Source organism: Pelophylax lessonae (genome assembly GCF_965119305.1).
Source record: "Pelophylax lessonae genome assembly, chromosome: 7".
Lineage (NCBI taxonomy): Eukaryota > Metazoa > Chordata > Amphibia > Anura > Ranidae > Pelophylax > Pelophylax lessonae.
In genome coordinates, this window is record NC_138774.1 from 288,966,643 (window position 1) to 288,990,530 (window position 23,888).

Genomic DNA, 23,888 nt, shown 5'->3' on the forward strand with positions numbered 1-23,888 from the left:
CCAAAGTTGCACCATAGTCGGCACAACTTTGAAATTGTAAGAGTGTGAATGGAGCCTAAAGCTTATACAGGAACCCCCCTACAAATTGACAGGAAAAACACCCCAGAGCCATAGGCTATTCATGTGCTGTGCACACTCCATGGCAACCATGGGCAAGTGGAGCAAGGGAGTAGAGAATGGGCACAAGGTGGTACACCCATTCTATGGAACGCATTAGAAGCTAGAGAGGAAGACTCAGTTCTGCATCCTTGTCCTGGGCCCTGGTCAAACCTGTCCGTTTTGTATAAATTTTTGTAAGCTTCGGGAGCCTTAAAGTGTTATCACACAACAACACAAAAGTCCAGAAAAAGTAACGACTAAAGCTTCTGTTGATTACCACGCATGCTTGAAAGCCAATAAGTCTTAAATGTTGGAAGAAAACGATCCTTCGCTATTCCAACGCATCTTGCTTGGATGACATTTCTGTTATTTCCAAATTCCGCATCTCAATATTACGTGCCAGCATATATTTCTTTTTTAGTTTAAATGGCTCAAAAACTTAACTTGTTCCCTTTGGGGGATTAACTAAAAAAAAAATGTGCCTGCGTTACATTTCAGGATGATGAAGCCACGGGTACTTGACGCCCATCTTGAGCGCTTGAAAGAGCGCCATCGCAAGGGAAGTATCTCTGAAGACATTCTTTCCTTGCTCTTCAAGGTTTAATATTGCTTGTGAACAGTAAGTACTCTGGCGTTTGTCACTGTCTACAGGGTCTTTTTTTTTTTTTTCCCCCAAGCAAATGTTTCCTTTCAAAAAAAAAGAAATACTTTCCATTCAATGTGTTGAGAAATTAGGGACCTTTAGGTCATGTTTGGGTCAGACTGTACAAAGCTTTAGGATCTGGCGCACAAAGCTAGCTGTGTATGCAGCGTGTTACAAGCTGCGCGTTAATTGTGCCAAAAAAAAGGAATGCCTAGTGGGCCTCATAGCAGTATGATGGATGAGATCCGCATTTTGTAAAGTAATGCACTATACAGTAAATCATTGATAATTTGCATATGCTATAAAAACGCACATTTACCACAGAAAAAAAAAAAAAGAAAAATTGAATTTTCAAGCAAACTTCACATTTAACCACTTAAGCCCCGGAGGATTTGGCTGCTAAACGACCAGAGGGCATTTTGCGATTCTGCACTGCGTGACTTTAACGGACAATTGCGCGGTCGTGCGACGCTGTACCGAAACGAATTTGGCGTCCTTTTTTTCCCACAAACAGAGCTTTCTTTTGGTGGTATTTGATCACCTGTGCGATTTTTTGATCACGCGCTATAAACAAAAAAAGAGCGTAAATTTTGCAAAAATAGCAATATTTTTCCCTTTTTTTTATATGAAATTCCCCCAAAAAAAAATGTAAAAATCAAAATTTTTTAATATTTTCGGCCAATTTGTTTTATGCTACCTATGTTTGGTAAAAAAAATCGCAAAAAGCGTATTTTGATTGGTTTGCGCAAAAGTTATTGCGTTTACTAACAAAGGGAAAGATTTTTGTCATTTTTGTTGTTTTTTTTTTTAACGCGTAATGGCGGCGATCTGCGATTTTTTTTGCGGTACTGCGACATTGCGGCGGACAGATCGGACCCTTGACTGACATTTTTGACACTTTTGGGGTTACCAGTGACATTTCTACAGTAATCAGTGCTATACATATGCACTGTTACTGTAAAAATGCACTGGTAGTGAAGGGGTTAACTTTATTTGAGAGGGAGGGGCTGTGTGTGTCCCTAGGGGCGTGATTCTAACTGTGATTGGCTGTGGCTTCAACTGTATGAGGAGTGATCAATGGATCTACATAGTAGATCCATGTGATCAGCTCTCATACAGAGAGGAGAATGACAGGCAGCTTGTTTACACAAGCTGCCTGACTTTCTCCCTCTCCCCCGCCGATCGCAGAGTGGCCGGCGGCGATCGGGTCCGCCGGTCACGCGCGCGGGGGGGTCCGTGACCACGCGGGAGCGGGAGCGCGCCTCCGGCGGCGCGCGCTCGCTCCCTAAACCCTCACAGGCGAGCGACGTAGACCTACGTCACTTTGCCTGTGAGGGGCTGACCGCCCACGTAGATAGTCGTGCGGCGGTCGGCAAGTGGTTAAGGGTCTAGTTGAAAAGCAATTGTTACATTATTGAGTCTATCATATTTATTTCCTATGATTGTCAGCTCCATCTAGTGGTAATACCATGGTATTGTAATGCTTGAAGTACACTATATTGTCAAAAGTATTGGGATGCCTGCCCTTTACACAAGGGGTCTCCAAACTTTTTAAACAAAGGGTCAGTTTACTGTCATTCGGACTTTAGGGTGGCCGTATTCTGGCCAGTAGGGGGTAAAAATTGTCCTTGCTTCAGCCGGAGTAAACAGCATCTTTGATATTAGGGGGGGAATAGTGTCCCATTTTTGGTGTCAGTGGGAAGAATAGTATCTCGTATTAATGGGAGGATAAGTGACCCAAGGGCCTGATAAAGGCAAGCAAAGGGCTCTTATCTTGTATCTCGTTTCTTGCATTAGTGGAAAGACAAGTGACCCAAGGGCCTGATAAAGGCAAGCAAAGACCCCTTATCTCGTATCTCGTATCAGTGGGAGGACAAGTGACCCAAGGGCCTGATAAAGGCAAGCAAAGGGCCCTTATCTCGTATCTCGTATTAGTGGGAGGACAAGTGACCCAAGGGCCTGATTAAGGCAAGACAAAGGTCCTTATCTTGTATCTCGTATTAGTGGGAGGACAAGTGACCCAAGGGACTGATAAAGGCAAGCAAAGGGCCCTTATCTCATACCGCGTATCTTGTATCAGTGGGAGGACAAGTGACCCAAGGGCCTGATAAAGGCAAGCAAAGGGCCCTTATCTTGTATCTCATATCTCGTATTAGTGGGAGGACAAGTGACCCATGGGCCTGATAAAGGCAAGCGAAGGGCCCTTATCTCGTATCTCATATCTCGTATTAATGGGAGGACAAGTGACCCAAGGGCCTGATAAAAGCAAGCAAAGGGCCCTTATCTCATATCTCGTATTAGTGGGAGGATAAGTGACCCAAGGGCCTGATAAAGGCAAGCAAAGGGCCCTTATTTTGTATCTCGTATTAGTGGGAGGACAAGTGACCCAAGGGGCTGATAAAGACAAGCAAAGGGCCCTTATTTCGTATCTCGTATTAGTGGGAGGACAAGTGACCCAAGGGGCTGATAAAGACAAGCAAAGGGCCCTTATCTCGTATCTCGTATTAGTGGGAGGATAAGTGACCTAAGGGCCTGATAAAGGCAAGAAAAGGGCCCTTATCTCGTATCTTGTATTTTCTATTAGTGGGAGGACAAGTGACCCAAAGGCTTGATAAAGGCAAGCAAAGGGCCCTTATCTCATATCTTGTATTAGTGGGAGGACAAGTGACCCAAGGGCATGAGAAAGACAAGCAAAGGGCCCTTATCTCTTATCTCGTATTTTCTATTAGTGGGAGGACAGGTGACCCAAGGGCCTGATAAAGGCAAGCAAAGGGCCCTTATCTCGTATCTTGTATCTCGTATTAGTGGGAGGACAAGTGACCCAAGGGCCTGATAAAGGCAAGCAAAGGGCCGCATCCGGCCCCCAGGCCGCAGTTTGGAGACCCCTGCTTTACAGACACATGAACTTTAATGGCATATATATATTTTAATATATATATATATATATATATACACATACATATATATAAATGGAGCAGACTTAATGGACCACTTGGTCTTTTTTCTGCCATAATTCTTCTACGTTTCTAACATGTTAACGTTTAGATGGGATTCAATTATTTGATTTACTTGAAAAAATCATAAACCTTATGAATACATTCAGGACATTTCCATTATTTCTATTTAAGGGCGTAACATCAGAAACCAACAGAAAAAAAATAAAACTACGGCTATTCGGGAAAGAAGGCGAAGAGCGCCTATTATATTAACATGTTTATCTGCCTTTCCCAATACAAAATATTCATTTATTTCCCTGGCGTGATATTGTAGCATTCGGTGGAAACAAATAAACTGTCATAAACATCAAAGGATGACGGGAGAAGGAGAATGGTGGAGTATATTATAAAGACGGCTTTATCTCTTCTCATCATCATCATTAAAGTTCAGACTTCCGATTGGAACTGACTCATCCTTCAAAACTGTTTTCCACAATTGATTGTATATTCATTCTGCCGCATTCTATATTTATGTAACTGACACCAACTTTCTTTTCTTTTCTTTTTTTTTGTCCTATTACTAGTTTTGAAAAAAAAATTTATACTGCTTGCCAAGATTGTAAGCTGGTGCTTCCTAGAGGTTCTAAAGAAATCAAAGTTTTTCTTCTACTGGGTTCATGCTCTGAGGTTAACTAGGTCAACTATTGTATAAATGTTGCACTGTGTCCTCAGGTTGACCTACTGAGCTGATGGTGTCTGAGAAGGAAGGGTTAATGGTGCTGGTCAGGTTTTCAGCTCTTTTCAAGAAGCTTACTGCCCCCTGCAGGTCATACTGTATAAATAGGGGCTCCTGATGTGCCCTAGAGGTTATTTGGGTTTGTTGGGGCAAGACTGCATATAACTGGTGTTATTGTGACAGAGTGGATTGCCCCCTTGAGGGGTGGTGGGAACCCGGTCAGGGTTCCCAGTGGGGACTTGATCCAGTTGATCTCTAAGGACCTTTAGCTGCCAGTTATGGACTTACTGCCTTGTGAGGATTACTGCCAAATTATGGACTCTAAGGGATTCATTGCTCCCTCTTGTGGATTACTGCCTTTTATGAACTCTTGCCTTGAGCCCAGCCGGGGTTACCATTGGGGACTCGTACCAGTTGATCTCTATGGACTTTTAGCTGCAAGTCATGGACTTACTGCCTTGTGAGGATTACTGCCAAATTATTGACTCTAAGGGATTCATTGCTCCCGCTTGTGGATTTCTGCCTTTAATGAACTCTTGCCTTGAGCCCAGCCAGGGTTACTATTGGGTAATTGTACGAGTTGATCTCATGGACTTACTGCCTTGTGAGGATTACTGCCAAACCATGGACTCTAAGGGATTACTTGGTACCTCTTGTAGATTTCTGTCTTTATGGACTCTCTACAAGTGGTGGAAGGTTTTCACATTGAGGATTGGAGAACAGAAGGTGGCATGACCCTGTTCTGCGATTACTCACTGCACTGGGATATATGTTTTCTATTTTGCGGACTTTATTCTCTTGGACTGAACTGTCATTTTACTGTATTTTCAATTTGGTTTAGGGCTGCACTTTCTTTGATTATCTTTTATCGACTCTTGCCTTGAGCCCAGCCAGGATTCCCAGTGGGGACTTCTATGGACTTTTAGCTGCCAGTCATGGACTTACTGCCAAATCATAGACTCTAAGGGATTACTTGCTACCTCTTGTGGATTACTGCCTTTTATGGTGTCTTTCCTGGAGCCCAGCCGGGGTTACCAGTGGGGACTTGTACGAGTGGATCTCTATGGACTTTTAGCTTCCAAAGATGGACTTACTGCCTTGTGAGGATAACTGAAAAATCATGGACTCTAAGGGATTACTTGCCTTGCTACCTCTTGTGGATTACTGCCTTTTATGGTCTCTTTCCTTGAGCCCAGTCGGGGTTACCAGTGGGGACTTGTACAAGTGTATCTCTATGGACTTTTAGCTTCCAGTCATGGACTTACTGCCTTGTGAGGATTACTGCCAAATCATGGACTCTAAGGGATTACTTGCTACCTCTTGTGTGGATTACTGCCTTTTATGGACTCTTGCCTTGAGCCCAGCCAGGCTTCCCAGTGCGGACTTGTACCAAAGGATTTCTATGGACTTTTCGCTTCCAGATGTGGATTTACTCCATTGTGAGGATTACTGCCAAATCATGGACTCTAAGGGATTACTCGCTACCTCTTGTAGATTACTATCTTTTATGGACTCTTGCCTTGAGCCCAGCCGGGGTTCTCAGTGGGGACTTGTGCGAGTGGATCTCTATGGACTTTTAGCTTCCAGTCATGGACTTACTGTCTTGTGAGGATTACTGCCAAATCACAGACTCTAAGTGATTACTTGCTACCTCTTGTGGATTACTGTCTTTTATGGACTCTTGCCTTGAGCCCAGCCGGGGTTCTCAGTGGAGACTTGTAGCTATGAATCTCTATGGACTTTTAGCTGCCAGTCATGGACTTACTGCCTTGTGAGGATTACTGCCAAATCATGGATTTCTTGCTACTTCTTGTGGATTACTGCTTTTTATGGACTCTTGCCTTGATAAGGACTCTGTAAGGAGCAATCTACCCAGAGTCGAAACTAGAACCTTCAGGGCCCGATGCAAGAAACCATGAAGGGCCCCCTGGCCCCGGGCTGGCACCCTTCCCAGTTTAGTCCCTTTGTGGGACCCTTTATTATGGTCCCCTTCCTGCTGTCTTAGAGTCCCCCATGATGGTGGAATGCCAGGGCCGAGTCGCAAGTGCGACCTTTGCGTCCCCCAGTAGTTCCGCCACTGGTGTCAATAGTTTTTTTATTTTTGTCATTTTATTATTTTTATTATTTTTTTACCATTTTATTTTATTAACAAATACATTTTTTTACAATTTTATTTTTTATTATTTAAACATTTTCTTTAGGACCCCTGTTGGGGGCTTTGGTGAAATATCAGGGGCCTAAACAGACCTCTGATGTTTCACCTTTGAGACAGAGAAAGGAAATTGAGGATACCTCAATCTCCATCTCCTCCATCTCCAATGCAGGTCGCTCCGGGTGGCCCCAAAGAAGCTCCGGACCCTTTTTCTAAGTCGGAGCGGCTTGTGTCGCTCCTATTAGAACGGGTCCACAGCTTCTTTATGGCAGGCGACCTACGGCGACCTGTCAGGCGACCAGGTCGCCTGACAGGTCGCCCCAGTGTGAACCGGCTCTTAATGAACAGGAATAGCTCTGTAGAGAGCTTCCCGATCATTCATAAACCAAAGCATAGTAAACACAGTTTACTAAGCCTCAGCTATGAATTAAAGAAAAATGATACCGATTGCTGGCTCTAGGGGCCGTTCTCCGTCCTGACAGTATCTCCTGCCGGTGGGAGGGGGAAATGTGGCAGGGCTGTTGGATGAGGAGGGGCCAGGGGAGCACATAGGGGCCCAGGGCAGAAGGACAGGGATAGAGAGACGGCGGCATGTAGAAGAATCAATGCCCTTCATTTCCTTCCTGCAGCCGCTGAATATCTGCAGGAGGGAGAGGAGAAGAAGCGGGCATTAGGCAGCATTATGGAGGGATTGGTTCCTCTACATGTCGCTCACCCTCCCATCCAGGTGTACAGGGGGTCTGGACAAGCCCCTTGGAGCATGGGGTCAGGTCGCAATTGTGACCCCTGCGACCCTATACGTACACCCCTGCATCTGCCTAAGGTACCATCACTTTGTGGGACACTAGAGAGCTTCATACAGGAAACTGTATGGAAGATGTCTTTAAGAACTGTTACTTGTTATTTGCAAGTACCACAGTAAAAGATCTTTAGGCCGGGTTCACATTAGCTGTGGCGGCAGTCCGCAGCAGGGGGTCCGATGCATCCCTGACCTCCATTTCAGGTTCGAATTAGGTCAGCATTTTTGCCTAAATTCAGACCTGAAACTGAGCTAAAGACACACAGGACCCTTTTTCAGTGCGGACAGAGGCCGCCTCCATTGAGAGCCGGTTACAGTCTCCTGTCATGCAAATTGGATGCGGGGAAATCTACATCCAATTCACATAAGTGTGAACCCAGCCTCATTGTTCATCTGATTTGCCTGCTCTGAAGCCTCAAAAGCGGGGATCCTTAAACTACGGCCCTCCGGCTGTTGCGGAACTACACATCCCAAGAGGCATTGTAAAAATCTGACATTCGCAGACATGACAAGGCATGATGGGAATTATAGTTCCTGAAAAACTGGAGGGCTATAGTTTGAAGACCCCTGCTCTAAAGGGATGCATTCATGGGGTATCAAAAGAACAGGGCTTACAACAAGGGGACTAAATTTGGAGAAGATACAGTACAGAGTCTAACGAGCAGAATGCTTTCCAGAGGAAGCTATGTTGATATTGTTAATGACTGCCATATTTGTGTCACTTGCTAAAGCAACCAACCAGCCAGGAAACAGGTAGTGAAGGGGTGTTATGCTTGGTCCCTTCACTATCGGACAGTTCCCCACTTACTGGAACCAGCCCTGTGGCACAGAGTACCTAGGGACCCAGCCTGGAGCCATGAAAGAGCGATGCAGAGAAGCCCCCGGGAGGAGTACAATCATGTTGGACCAGTCACTGGGAGTGAGGGAATGAAGCTGTCCAAGCATGGTTGACCAGTCACTGGGAGTGAGGAAACGGAGCTGTCCAAGCTTGTTGAACTATGCTATGTTACTATGAATGGAGCTGTCCAAGCTTGTTGAACTGTGCTAAGCTATGTTGCTATTGTTAATGACTACCATATTTGTGTCGTTTGCTAAATCAGCCAACCAGCCAGGAAAAAGGTAGTGAAGGGATGTTATGCTCGGTCCCTTTACTAGTGGCCAGTTCCCCAATTAGTGGAACCAACCCTGCGGAACAGAGTACCTAGGGACCCACCCTGGAGCCATGAAAGAGCGATGCAGAGAAGCGCCCTGGGAGGAGTACAAGCATGTTGAACCAGTCCCTGGGGGTGAGGGACCGGAGCAATCCAAGTATGGTTGACCAGTCATTGGGAGTGAGGGAACGGAGTTGTCCAAGCTTGTTGAACCACTCACTGGGGGTGAGGGAATGGAGCAATCCAAGTATGGTTGACCAGTCATTGGGAGTGAGGGAACGGAGCTATCCAAGCTTGTTGAACCAGTCACTGGGAGTGAGGGAACGGAGCAATCCAAGCATGGTTGACCAGTCACTGGGAGTGAGGGAATGGAGCTGTCCAAGCTTGTTGAACCAGTCACTGGGAGTGAGGGAACGGAGTTGTCCAAGTATGGTTAACCAGTCACTGGGAGTGAGGGAATGGAGCTGTCCAAGCTTGTTGAACCAGTCACTGGGAGTGAGGGAACGGAGCTGTCCAAGTATGGTTGACCAGTCACTGGGAGTGAGGGAATGGAGCAATCCAAGCATGGTTGACCAGTCACTGGGAGTGAGGGAATGGAGCTGTCCAAGCTTGTTGAACCAGTCACTGGGAGTGAGGGAACGGAGCTGTCCAAGTATGGTTGACCAGTCACTGGGAGTGAGGAAATGGAGCTGTCCAAGCATGGTTGACCAGTCACTGGGAGTGAGGGAATGGAGCTGTCCAAGCTTGTTGAACCAGTCACTGGGAGTGAGGGAACGGAGCTGTCCAAGTATGGTTGACCAGTCACTGGGAGTGAGGGAATGGAGCTGTCCAAGCTTGTTGAACCAGTCACTGGGAGTGAGGGAACGGAGCAATCCAAGCATGGTTGACCAGTCACTGGGAGTGAGGGAATGGAGCTGTCCAAGCTTGTTGAACCAGTCACTGGGAGTGAGGGAACGGAGCTGTCCAAGTATGGTTGACCAGTCCATGGGAGTGAGGAAATGGAGCTGTCCAAGCTTGTTGAACCAGTCTTTGGGGGTGAGGGAACGGAGCAATCCAGGTATGGTAGACCATTCATTGGGAGTGAGGGAATGGGAACAGAGCTGTGTAAGTCTCAGGACTGGATGGACAGAAATATTAAACCTTTGGCAGGTAAAACAGCCAATATGTGTTTCATCTGTGTAGTTAGCTCTTTTTCTAGTGTTCAGCTTTACTTAGATTTTTTCTTAGATAGCGTACTGTCAGTATTTAAGAGAGAGATGCCCATATGGTGAAATCAATTCGGGGGTATATTTTGGAGCAGGTTTTGCACAGATGTTTTACATCCTGTACATGTAAGAAGTTGTCATAATGTTCCATAAATCTATTATAACCTAATACTTTCATGTATGGGACTCTTCCACTATGCAACTGGAGTATGCTCAATTTTTTTTTTTTTTTTTTGAGAGCACATGGAAAGCCTGCTGCCCTTTAATTCATTGGCTGGATTATAACTATTCGGATACTATAGAGATTTGAGAAGTGTATTTTATTTTATTTTTTTCGTGGATTATTTATTTGCTGGTTGTAACGGCTGAGTCATTGTAGCATGACATTGTGCAAGTGCCTTTGTTCAGTAATTGGATTGCTGCGTGCTACACTGATAGAGATGAAACCCAGGAAAAAAGCAATGCAAAGAACGGCAGGGGTTCTGCGCATGGCAGCTAGCTGGATTTCAGTTATTCTTTTTAGAATGCATAAAAATATAACAAAATTTTCGTCCTAAGGTACTTCCAATGTTAGTTTTCATGAAGGTCCACATATATAATGTATTTTATTTCTGTATTGAAAAAAAGTAAAGGTCCAGTCACACAGTATGCTTTCACCAATGCATTCACCAATCACTTCTCAACACTTAGACAATAGAAAAACAAGGAATTTAAATTAGGGTTGTTTACACTTTTGTGCTGAAGTTTAGGTATTGATTATTTTTGCATGAATATACTGGTCCAGTTTGGAGTACGTAGGTGTCATACTTGTGGGGTTTTTGTGGAAGTTGGAAATAACTAGACAACGCTAATACAGTGATTGTCCCTGGCTTCACATGGTGGGTCTATCATATCCTCCCAGAGGGGACCTCCTTTCCTATTGGGGCAATAAAGCTGTCCTTTCTCCCCTGACTCTGAATAAACCACCACCCCATGATTCCCCTCAAACACATACCTATTCCCCCGACTGAGAGATGCCAAAGCCTGTCCTATTCCTATCTAATGGGCTGTGCTGGTTCTCCAAATGTCCTGGCTCCCCTTCCCTGGGAAGAAAAATATGGGTCTTCTCCAGATAGGGAAGCCACATGGTGGGTCTATCACATCCTCCCAGAGGAGATCTTCTTTCCCATTGGGGCAATAAAACTGTCCTTTCTCCCCTGACTCTGAATAAACCACCACCCCATGACTCCCCTCAAACACATACCTATTCCCCCGACTGAGGGATGCCAAACCCTGTCCCATTCCTGTCTAATGGGCTGTGCTGGTTCTCCAAATTTCCTGGCTCCCCTTCCCTGGGAAGAAAAATATGGGCCTTCTCCAGAAGGGGAAGCCACATGGTGGGTCTATCACATCCTCCCAGAGGGGACCTCCTTTCCCATTGGGGCAATAAAACTGTCTTTTCTCCCCTGACTCTGAATAAACCATGACCCCATAAAGCCTCTCAAACACATACCTATTCCCCCGACTGAGAGATGCCAAGCCCTGTTCCATTCCCATCTAATGGGATGTGCTGGTTCTCCAAATTTCCTGGCTCCCCTTCCCTGGGAAGAAAAATTTGGGTCTTCTCCAGAAGGGGAAGCCACATGGTGGGTCTATCACAACCTTTTGTCACTGGGGCAATAAAACTGTCCTCTCTCCCATGAATCCCCTGACTAAACCATCACCCACCGCTCCCCCCAAATACACACCTATTCCCCTGACTAAGAGGTGCCAAACCTTGCCACACTCGTATCTAATGACCCACTTTGTGCTGAAGCTTAGGTATTGATTATTTTTGCATAATTATACTTGTCCAGTTTGGAGTATGTAGGTGTCATACTTGCAGGGTTCTTCTGGAAGTTGGAAATAACTACAGTAGACAGCGCTAATACAGTGATTGTCGCTGGCTTCACATGGTGGGTCTATCATATCCTCCCAGAGGGGACCTCCTTTCCCATTGGGGCAATACAACTGTCCTTTCTCCCCTAACTCTGAATAAACCACCACCCCATGACTCCCCTCAAAAACATACCTATTCCCCCGACTAAGAGATGCCAAACCCTGTCCCATTCCTATATAATGGGCTGTGCTGGTTCTCCAAATTTCCTGGCTCCCCTTCCCTGGGAAGAAAAATATGGGTCTTCTCCAGAAGGGGAAGCCACATTGTGGGTCTTTCACAACCTCTTGCCACCGGGGGCAATAAAACTGTCCTCTCTCCCATGACTCCACTGACTAAACCATCACCCCACGGCTCCCCCAAATACACACCTATTCCTCTGACTAAGAGGTGCCAAACCTTGCCACACTCTTATCTAATGGCCCGCTCTGGTTCTCCAAATTTCCTGGCTCTCCTTCCCTGGGAAGAAAAATAGGGGTCTTCTCCAGAAGGGGAAGCCACATGGTGGGTCTATCACATCCTCTCAAAAGGGGTATTCCTTTTCCACTGGGGTAATAAAACTGTCCTCTCTACCCTGACTAAACCACCACCCCACAGCTCCCCTAAACACACATTTTCCCCGACTGAGAGGTGCAAACCCTGCTGCACTCTTATTTAATGGGCCATACAATAGTACCCCTGATTACATGGTAACATTTTGAGAGAGCTAGATCTCCCACCATCTACCATTTATTGCAAAAGACTTGCCCTCTTACGGGCAGCAGACCAGTCTTTTCTTCATATGCGATTTGTATGACAACCATCAATTAAAGTGTATGGACAGCCAAGGCTTGCGCATTTAGTTGTTTGTCAGGTTTTTACTGCTATCCTGGGTTTCATTCTCTTCTTGTGTGGGACAGGGAACAAGGGAAAATCTTTGGAAGAGAAACAGGCAGCAATATAAAAAAAAATCCTGACATGCCTTTTTTAGCCCTCTCCTACTCTTTTAGAAAAGAAGATTTTTGTATGTGTCACTGTTGGGGATTTTTCTCTTTATTCCTGTTTAGTAAAACCAATGTCACCGGGAAGTTCTGATGTTCTCCAGGACATGAAGTTGTCACCAGGACATGAAGTTCTAAAGTTCTCCAGGATATGAAGTTGTCATGAGGACATGAAGTTCTGGAGTTCTCCAGGAAATGAAGTTGTCCCAAGAACACAAAGTTCTGAACTTCTCAAGGACATGAAGTTGTCACCAGGACATGAATTTTTAAAGTGCTCCATGACATGAATTTCTCCATGACATGAAGTTATCAAGAGGACATGAAGTCCTGAACTTTTCCAGGGTATGACGTTCTGCAGTTCTTTAGGACATGAACTTGTCACAAGAACATGAAGTTGTCACCAGGACATGAAGTTCTAAAATTCTCCATGACATGAAGTTCTCCATGACATGAAGTTGTCACCAGTTCATGACAATTATGAAGGACAGGAATATCTCTCTATTAGTAAAAACTCAATAGAAGTTCTAATTTTTTTCCATGCTACTATTGGGGATTCTTCCCTCACTTCCTGTGCAGTAAAACCAATGTCACCAGGACATGAAGTTCTGAAGTTCTCCAGGACATGGAGTTTTCACCAGGACATGAAGTTCTAAAGTTCTCCAGGATATGAAGTTGTCATGAGGACATGAAGTTCTGGAGTTCTCCAGGAAATGAAGTTGTCACAAGAACATGAAGTTCTGAACTTCTCAAGGACATGAAGTTGTCACCAGGACATGAATTTTTAAAGTGCTCCATGACATGAATTTCTCCATGACATGAAGTTATCAAGAGGACATGAAGTTCTGAACTTTTCCAGGGTACGAAGTTCTGCAGTTCTTTAGGACATGAACTTGTCATGAGGACATGAAGTTGTCACCAGGACATGAAGTTCTAAAATTCTCCATGACATGAAGTTGTCACCAGTTCATGACAATTATGAAGGACAGGAATATCTCTCTATTAGTAAAAACTCAGTAGTAATTCAAATTTTTTCCATGCTACTATTGGGGATTCTTCCCTCACTTCCTGTGCAGTAAAACCAATGTCACCAGGACATGAAGTTCTGAAGTTCTCCAGGACATGGAGTTGTCACCAGGACATGAAGTTCTAAAGTTCTCCAGGATATGAAGTTGTCATGAGGACATGAAGTTCTGGAGTTCTCCAGGAAATGAAGTTGCCCCTAGAACATGAAGTTCTGAACTTCTCAAGGACATGCAGTTGTCACCAGGACATGAATTTTTAAAGTGCTCCATGACATGAATTTCTCCATGACATGAAGTTATCAAGAGGACATGACGTTCTGAACTTTTCCAGGGTATGAAGTTCTGCAGTTCTTTAGGACATGAACTTGTCACGAGGACATGTAGTTTTCACCAGGACATGAAGTTCTAAAGTTCTCCATGACATGAAGTTCTCCATGACTTGAAGTTGTCACCAGTTCATGACAATTATGAAGGACAGGAATATCTCTCTATTAGTAAAAACTCAGTAGAAGTTCTAATTTTTTTCCATGCTACTATTGGGGATTCTTCCCTCACTTCCTGTGCAGTAAAACCAATGTCACCAGGACATGAAGTTCTGAAGTTCTCCAGGACATGAAATTGTCACCAGGACATGAAGTTCTAAAGTTCTCCAGGATATGGAGTTATCACCAGGACATGGAGTTGTCACCAGGACATGAAGTTCTAAAGTTCTCCAGGATATGAAGTTGTCATGAGGACATGAAGTTCTGGAGTTCTCCAGGAAATGAAGTTGTCACAAGAACATGAAGCTCTGAACTTCTCAAGGACATGAAGTTGTCACAAGGACATGAATTTTTAAAGTGCTCCATGACATGAATTTCTCCATGACATGAAGTTATCAAGAGGACATGAAGTTCTGAACTTTTCCAGGGTATGAAGTTCTGCAGTTCTTTAGGACATGAACTTGTCATGAGGACATGAAGTTGTCACCAGGACATGAAGTTCTAAAGTTCTTCAGGACGTGAAGTTCTGAAGTTCTCCAGGACATGAGGTTCTCCAGAACTTGAAGTTGTCACGAGGACATGAAGTTCTGAACTGCTCCAGGACATGAAGTTGTCACCAGGACATGAAGTGCTCACGTTATCCAGGACACAAAGTGGGTATGAAGTTCTGCAGTTCTTTAGAACATGAACTTGTCACAAGGACATGAAGTTGTCAACAGGACACGAAGTTCTAAAATTCTCCATGACATGAAGTTCTCCGTGACATGAAGTTGTCACCAGTTCATGACAATTATGAAGGACAGGAATATCTCTCTATTAGTAAAAACTCAGTAGTAATTCTAATTTTTTTCCATGCTACTATTGGGGATTCTTCCCTCACTTCCTGTGCAGCAGGGGCGTAACTACAGGGGTTGCAGGGGTTGCAATCGCTACCGGGCCCCATGCTCCAGGGGGCCCGGTAGCAAACCAGTGGGTGAACTTCCAGGATCGCAAAGGTCACACTTGCAACGGGACCCTGGCATTGCACCACTGTGGGGAGGCCCCAAGATTGCAGGAAGGGGGCCCACAAGATTGCAGGAAGGGGGCCCACTGCAGAACTTGTGAAAGAATCCTGCTGCGGGACTGTAATAAAAGGCCATGCAACAAGTGTAAAGAGCCCCAGGATTAGTGGGAAGAGCCCTGGGCTTGAAGGTAAGGGCCCAGGCCAGGGGTCTGGGGGGCCCTTCATGGTTTCTTGCATCAGGGCCCTGAAGGTTCTAGTTACTCCTCTGCTGTGCAGTAAAAGCAATGTCACCAGGACATGAATTTCTGAAGTTCTCCAGGACATGGAGTGGTCACCAGGACATGAATTTCTGAAGTTCTCCAGGACATGGAGTTGTCACCAGGACATGAAGTTCTAAAGTTCTTCAGGACGTGAAGTTCTGAAGTTCTCCAGGACATGAGGTTCTCCAGAACTTGAAGTTGTCATGAGGACATGAAGTTCTGAACTGCTCCAGGACATGAAGTTGTCACCAGGACATGAAGTGCTCACGTTATCCAGGACACAAAGTGTCATCAGGACATGACATTTTAAAGTTCTCCATGACAAAGTCGTCACCAGGTCATGACATTCATGAAGGACAGGAATATCTCTCTACTAGTAAAAACTCAGTAGTAGTTCTAATTTTTTCCCATGCTACTATTGGGGATTCTTCCCTTACTTCCTGTGCAGGACATGAAGTTCTGAAGTTCTCCAGGACATGGAGTTGTCACCAGGACATGATATTCTAAAGTTCTCCAGGACATAGAGTTGTCACCAGGACACGAAGTTCTAAAGTTCTCCAGGGCATGAGGTTCTCCAGAACTTGAAGTTGTCACGAAGACATGAAGTTCTGAACTGCTCCAGGACATGAAGTTGTCACCAGAACATGAAGTTCTTAAGTTCTCCAGGACATAAAGTGTCAACCAGGACATGACTTTCTAAAGTTCTCCATGACAAAGTCGTCACCAGGACATGACATTCATGAAGGACAGAAATATCTCTCAAAACCCAATAGTAGTTCTAATTTTTTCCACACTACCAAAAAAAAAAAAAAAATATTGGCTGAACACACACTAATCCTTTTTTAATAAAAGGAAACATCCAGTTCACAGATCTATGTCACAGCCCATACATGTGTCGTCTTGTTGGTCCCATAAAACACGTCCTACTTCATTTACTTCTTTGACTATCACAGGGTGGCATGTATCCTCATATGTGGGTGTGTGCACGAGAACCAGCTTAGCAGATGATAATAAAGCAAAAATAGTAAAGCTCTTACTTGTTATGAATTCAGTTTGGATGAATTTACTCTTGACATTTCCATTTATTGACTGCAGTCTCACAGTGTACTGGGCAGATGGGCTGAGATCTAGCAATCTGTATGAAGTGGCATCAGGCCCCAGAGCAACCTCCTGTGAAAAGGAAAAACTCAGTAATTAGATGGTAAAAATAATATTGCATTGCTTCAGTTTATTTAAGTACATATTTCCATAGACTAAAAAAAAAGAGACTAGGTTGGATAATTGACCTTTGGTTCTTTCATTAATGTGCCATTGGGCGCCATTAACATGCTTTGCATCTCAACAAAGAAAGTGATGGACCTTTGACGGACATGCTTAAAATCTGGCCTGTTAATGGGCCCCGAGGACCGGAGTTGAGGACCACTGGTTTAGCACATAAGTGGGATTGTAACCAATGCCAGCAGCTCAGCTCCTCTTTTCATTGAAGCAAGTAGCTTGCAGGATCATTATATATTTGTATGCGTATTTTGCTATAATTAAAAACTTAGATCCTCTTGATGGCCCTCCATTATACTGTATACATGCCGTTCTGGGGGTGGATGCCCCCTGAGGTTGCCATTTTTGCAGCCCCCCTTCTGTTGGTGGTTGCTAGGATGCTGGTAGCTAAATGCCAGACTGTTGCTAAATGCCAGACTATACAGGATCATTAGTTGCTAGGACGCTGGTGACCAAGGCTGCATAATGTCAATGGTTGCCAAGATGCTGGGCGTCATTGGTTGTTATGGTGCCAGAGGCTACCTGCACCATAAAAATCAATGATGCCGTGCGGCCCAAGGTTTGAACATGCCCTGAGGATAGAATTTCCAATATGGACACTCTGGCCTTAGTGCTGCCCCCTACTGGGTCAACTCAATTGACCACATGGCCTAAATATATATTTGGGCCTCTAGTCTGTACACTAATGTTATGCAAAACTGGGAGAAACTGGAGAAAGTGATGAGAAGGACAACTAAACTGAAAAGAGGCATGGAGGACCTTGGCAATGAGGAAAGTTTAGCTAAACTGAATTTATTCTCTTTTGAGATTAGAGGATTAAGGTGGGGGGGGGGGGGTATTATCACCATGTGTAAATTCATAGGGGGATATGATCACCATGTTTATATACATAAGGGGGACATGATTGCCATGTCTAGGGGGGATATGATCCCCATGTATAAATACATGAGGGGGGATATGATCTCCATGTATAAATACATAAGGGGGGATATGATCTCCATGTATAAATACATAAGGGGGGATATGATCAACATGTATAAATACATAAGGGAGGGGTATGTTCTTCATGTATAAATACATAAGGGAGGGACATGATCTCTGTGTATAATACATAAGGGGGATATGATCTCCATGTATAAATACATAAGGGGGGATATGATCATATGATCAACATGTATAAATACATAAGGGAGGGGTATGTTCTTCATGTATAAATACATAAGGGAGGGACATGATCTCTGTGTATAATACATAAGGGGGGATATGATCTCCATGTATAAATACATAAGGGAGGGATATGATCTCCATGTATAAATACATAAGGGAGGGGTATGATCACCATGTATAATACATAAGGGGGGATATGATCACCCTGTATAAATACAGAAGGGAGGGATATGATCTCCATGTATAAATACATAAGGGAGGGGTATGATCACCATGTATAATACATAAGGGGGGGATATGATCACCCTGTATAAATACATAAGGGGGGATATGATCTCCATGTATAAATACATAAGGGGGATATGATCTCCATGTATAAATACATAAGGAGGGATATGATCTCCATGTATAAATGCATAAGGAGGGATATGATCTCCATGTATAAATACATAAGGAGGGATATGATCTCCATGTATAAATGCATAAGGGGGATATGATCTCCATGTATAAATACATAAGGGGGGATATGATCATCCTGTATAAATACATAAGGGGGGATATGATTACCATCTATAATATATTAGGGGGGATATGATCTCCATGTATAAATACATAAGGGGGGATATGATCTCCATGTATAAATACATAAGGGAGGGGTATGATCACCATGTATAATACATAAGGGGGGATATGATCATCCTGTATAAATACATGAGGGGGGATATGATCTCCATGTATAAATACATAAGGGGGGATATGATCTCCATGTATAAATACATAAGGGGGGGATATGATCAACATGTATAAATACATAAGGGAGGGGTATGTTCTTCATGTATAAATACATAAGGGAGGGACATGATCTCTGTGTATAATACATAAGGGGGGGATATGATCTCCATGTATAAATACATAAGGGAGGGATATGATCTCCATGTATAAATACATAAGGGGGGATATGATTACCATGTATAATATATAAGGGGGGATATGATCTCCATGTATAAATACATAAGGAGGGATATGATCTCCATGTATAAATACATAAGGGAGGGGTATGATCACCATGTATAATACATAAGGGGGGATATGATCACCCTGTATAAATACATAAGGGGGGATATGATTTCCATGTATAAATACATAAGGGAGGGACATGATCTCCATGTATAATACATAAGGGGGGATATGATCTCCATGTATAAATACATAAGGGGGGATATGATCACCCTGTATAAATACATATGGGGGGATATGATCTCCATGTATAAATACATAAGGGGGATATGATCTCCATGTATAAATACATAAGGGGGGATATGATCATCCTGTATAAATACATAAGGGGGGATATGATTACCATGTATAATATATAAGGGGGGATATGATCTCCATGTATAAATACATAAGGGGGGATATGATCTCCATGTATAAATACATAAGGGAGGGGTATGATCACCATGTATAATACATAAGGGGGGATATGATCATCCTGTATAAATACATAAGGGGGGATATGATCTCCATGTATAATACATAAGGGGGGATATGATCTCCATGTATAAATACATAAGGGAGGGATATGATCACCATGTATAAATACATAAAGGGGGATATGATCTCCATGTATAAATACATAAGGGGGGATATGATCACCATGTATAAATACATAAGGGAGGGACATGATCTCCATGTATAATACATAAGGGGGGATATGATCTCCATGTATAAATACATAAGGGAGGGATATGATCACCATGTATAAATACATAAAGGGGGATATGATCTCCATGTATAAATACATAAGGAGGGATATGATCTCCATGTATAAATACATAAGGGGGGATATGATCTCCATGTATAAATACATAAGGGAGGTACATGATCTCCATGTATAAATACATAAGGGAGGGACATGATATCCATGTATAAATACATAAGGGGGGGATATGATCACCATGTATAAATACATAAGGGAGTGATATGATCTCCATGTATAAATACATAAGGGGGGGATATGATCACCATGTATAAATACATAAGGGAGTGATATGATCTCCATGTATAAATACATAAGGGGGGATATGATCTCCATGTATAAATACATAAGGAGGGGATATGATCTCCATGTATAAATACATAAGGGAGGGATATGATCTCCATGTATAAATACATAAGGGAGGGACATGATATCCATGTATAAATACATAAGGGGGGGTATGATCACCATGTATAAATACATAAGGGGGGATATGATCTCCATGTATAAATACATAAGGAGGGGATATGATCTCCATGTATAAATACATAAGGGGGGGGGGGATATGATCACCATGTATAAATACATAAGGGAGTGATATGATCTCCATGTATAAATACATAAGGGGTGATATGATCTCCATGTATAAATACATAAGGGGGGATAAGATCTCCATGTATAAATACATAAGGGGGGATATGATCTCCATGTATAAATACATAAGGGAGGGATATGATCTCCATGTATAAATACATAAGGGGGGATATGATCTCCATGTATAATACATAAGGGAGGGTTATGTTCTTCATGTATAAATACATAAGGGAGGGACATGATATCCATGTATAAATACATAAGGGGGGATATGATCACCATGTATAAATACATAAGGGAGGGATATGATCTCCATGTATAAATACATAAGGGGGGATATGATCTCCATGTATAAATACATAAGGGAGGGATATGATCTCCATGTATAAATACATAAGGGGGGATATGATCTCCATGTATAATACATAAGGGAGGGTTATGTTCTTCATGTATAAATACATAAGGGAGGGACATGATATCCATGTATAAATACATAAGGGGGGATATGATCACCATGTATAAATACATAAGGGGGGATATGATCTCCATGTATAAATACATAAGGGGGGGGGGGATATGATCTCCATGTATAAATACATAAGGGAGGGACATGATATCCATGTATAAATACATAAGGGAGTGATATGATCACCATGTATAATACATAAGGGGGATATGATCATCATGTATAAATACATAAGGGGGGATATGATCTCCATGTATAAATACATAAGGGAGGGATATGATCTCCATGTATAAATACATAAGGGGGGATATGATCTCCATGTATAATACATAAGGGAGGGTTATGTTCTTCATGTATAAATACCCAAGGGGGATATGAGGGGGGGATATGATCACCATGTACCTACGTCTGAAGGAAAAGAGATTTAACCTCCACATACGGAAAGGCTTCTTCAGTAAGAACTGTAAAAATGTGGAATAGACTCCCTCAAGAGCTGGTTCTAGCCAGCTCAGTAGATTGATTTACAAAAGAGCTGGATGCATTCCTAAATGCACAAAATATAACTGGATATTAAGATTAATAGGTAGCAATGCCAGAGATTGATGATCCAGGGAATATCCAATTGCCTTCTGGAGGACCAGTAAAGAATTTATTTTTTCCCCAATGGAGCAAGTTGGGTTTTTGCCTTCCTCTGGATCATCTGTGTGTATAGGGTTGTGTTTATAGAGGTTTTCTATTCATTTATTTTTTCTATTGGTTGGACTTATGTCTGTTTTGCAGCCTATACCTAATACCTCTTTATTAAAAACAATAAAAAGCGTTGCAACAGAATGAAAGATATAGCAAGCAAGCCAAGCCAAGTCAAAGGAGACAATTTTTCTTTAAAAGGTCAATTTACCCAAAACCCTCATGGTGCCAACAGTGGAACAAGCGTAATATATGGCCTCTTGTTGTTTCCACTGGAAGCCCTTGATGAGTATTGTGAAACGTAGTAAAAAAAACTGTGTTTTGGTTTCCAAATGCTTAAATAAAAAAAAAAAAAAAAAAGACGTTTGGAATAACATATTATAAATTATATAACCTAAAACCCAGGGCAGGCTTCCTTTATTGTGCCAACAGTGGGCCAAGCATAATATATAGCCACTTGTAGCCTACTCTGGAAGTCCAAGTACTAAAAAATAGATGTTTTTTTATTTTATTCTTTAATTTATTACCTATACATAAACCAAACATCTATTTTTTAGTACATGGACTTCCAGAGTAGGCTACAAGTGGCCATATATTATGCTTGGCCCACTGTTGGCACAATGAGGAAGCCTGCCCTTGGTTTTGGGTTATATATGTTTTATCATAGAATTCCAAAAGTCTTTTTTTATTTTATTCTTTAATTTTTTACCTATACGTAACCCAAAGACTTTTGGAATTCTATGATAAAACATATATAACCCAAAACCCAGGGCAGGCTTCCTCATTGTGCCAACAGTGGACCAAGCATAAAATATGGCCACTTGCAGTCTCCACTGAAAGCCCTTGGTGAGTGTTGTCAAATGTAGTAAAAAAATAGATTACATTTACTTAAATAATAAAAAAAAAAATACTTTTGCAATTACATGTTAAAATATATATATAAACCAAAGCCCAGGGCAGGCTTCCTCATTGAGCCAACAGTAGAACAAGCATAATATATGGCCTCTTGTAGCCTACTCTGGAAGCCCATGTACTGAAAAATAGATGTTTGGTTTACGTATAGGTAAAAAATAAAAAAAATAAAATAAAAAAAAGACTTTTGGAATTCTATGATAAAACATATATAACCCAAAACCAAGGGCAGGCTTCCTCATTGTGCCTACAGTGGACCAGGCATAAAATATGGCCACTTGTAGTCTCCACTGAAATTACTTAAATAATAAAATAAAAAAAATACTTTTGCAGTTACATGTTAAAATATATATAAACCTAAACCCAGGGCAGGCTTCCTCATTGAGCCAACAGTAGAACAAGATTAATATATGGCCAGTGCCTCTTGTAGCCTACTCTGGAAGCCCATGTACTGAAAAATAGATGTTTGGTTTACGTATAGGAAAAAAATAAAAAAAAAACTTTTGGAATTCTATGTTAAGACATATATAACCCAAAACCAAGGGCAGGCTTCCTCATTGTGCCTACAGTGGACCAGGCATAATATATGGTCACTTGTAGTTTCCACTGCAAGCCCTTGATGACTGTTGTCAAACATACAGAAAAATAGATTTTTGGTTTAGATAAATTGTAATTAAATGATAAAAAAAAAATAATAACTTTTTGAATTCTATGTTAAAACATATATAACCCAGAACCCAGGGCAGGCTTCCTCGTTGTGTTTACAGTGGGCCAGGCATAATAAATGGCCACTTTTAGTTTCCACTCCAAGCCCTTGATGACTGTTGTCAAACATACTGAAAAATAGATTTTTGGTTTACATAACTTGTACTTAAATGATTTAAAAAAAAAAAAAACGTTTGGAATTCTTTGTTAAAACATATATAACCCTAAACCCAGGGCAGGCTTCCGCATTGTGCCTACATTGGACCAGGCATAATATGCCATTTGTAGTTTCCACTGCAAGCCCTTGATGACTGTTGTCAAACATACTGAAAAATTGATTTATGGTTTACATAAATTGTTCTTAAATGATTAAAAAAAAAAATAACTTTTTGAATTCTATGTTAAAACATATATAACCCAGAACCCAGGGCAGGCTTCAACATTGTGCCTACGTTGGACCAGGTATAATATATGGCCACTTGTAGTTTCCACTGCAAGCCCTTGATGACTGTTGTCAAACATACTGAAAAATTGATTTTTGGTTGACATAAATTGTACTTAAATGAATTAAAAGAAAAATAACTTTTTGAATTCTATGTTAAAACATATATAACCCAAAACCCAGGGCAGGATTCCTCATTGTGCCTACAGTGGACCAGGCATAATGTATGGCCACTTGTATTTTCCACTGCAAGCCCTTGATGACTGTTGTCAAACAAACTGAAAAATAGATTTTTGGTTTACATAAATTGTACTTAAATTAATTAAAAGAAAAATAACTTTTTGAATTCTATGTTAAAACATATATAACCCAAAACCCAGGGCAGGATTCCTCATTGTGCCTACAGTGGACCAGGCATAATGTATGGCCACTTGTATTTTCCACTGCAAGCCCTTGATGACTGTTGTCAAACATACTGAAAAATAGATTTTTGGTTTA

General features: G+C 42.3%; 1 protein-coding gene across 2 annotated transcripts in view; it reads right to left on the reverse strand.

Moving 5' to 3' along the window:
- Positions 1–23,888, reverse strand: part of TNC (tenascin C) — a 209,704-nt gene that overhangs the window by 32,695 nt on the left and 153,121 nt on the right. For both annotated transcript variants that reach the window (XM_082263948.1, XM_082263949.1), the window contains one exon: positions 16,421–16,553. In XM_082263948.1, coding sequence (XP_082120074.1) covers positions 16,421–16,553 — 133 coding nt within the window. The remainder of the gene's footprint in view (positions 1–16,420; positions 16,554–23,888) is intronic.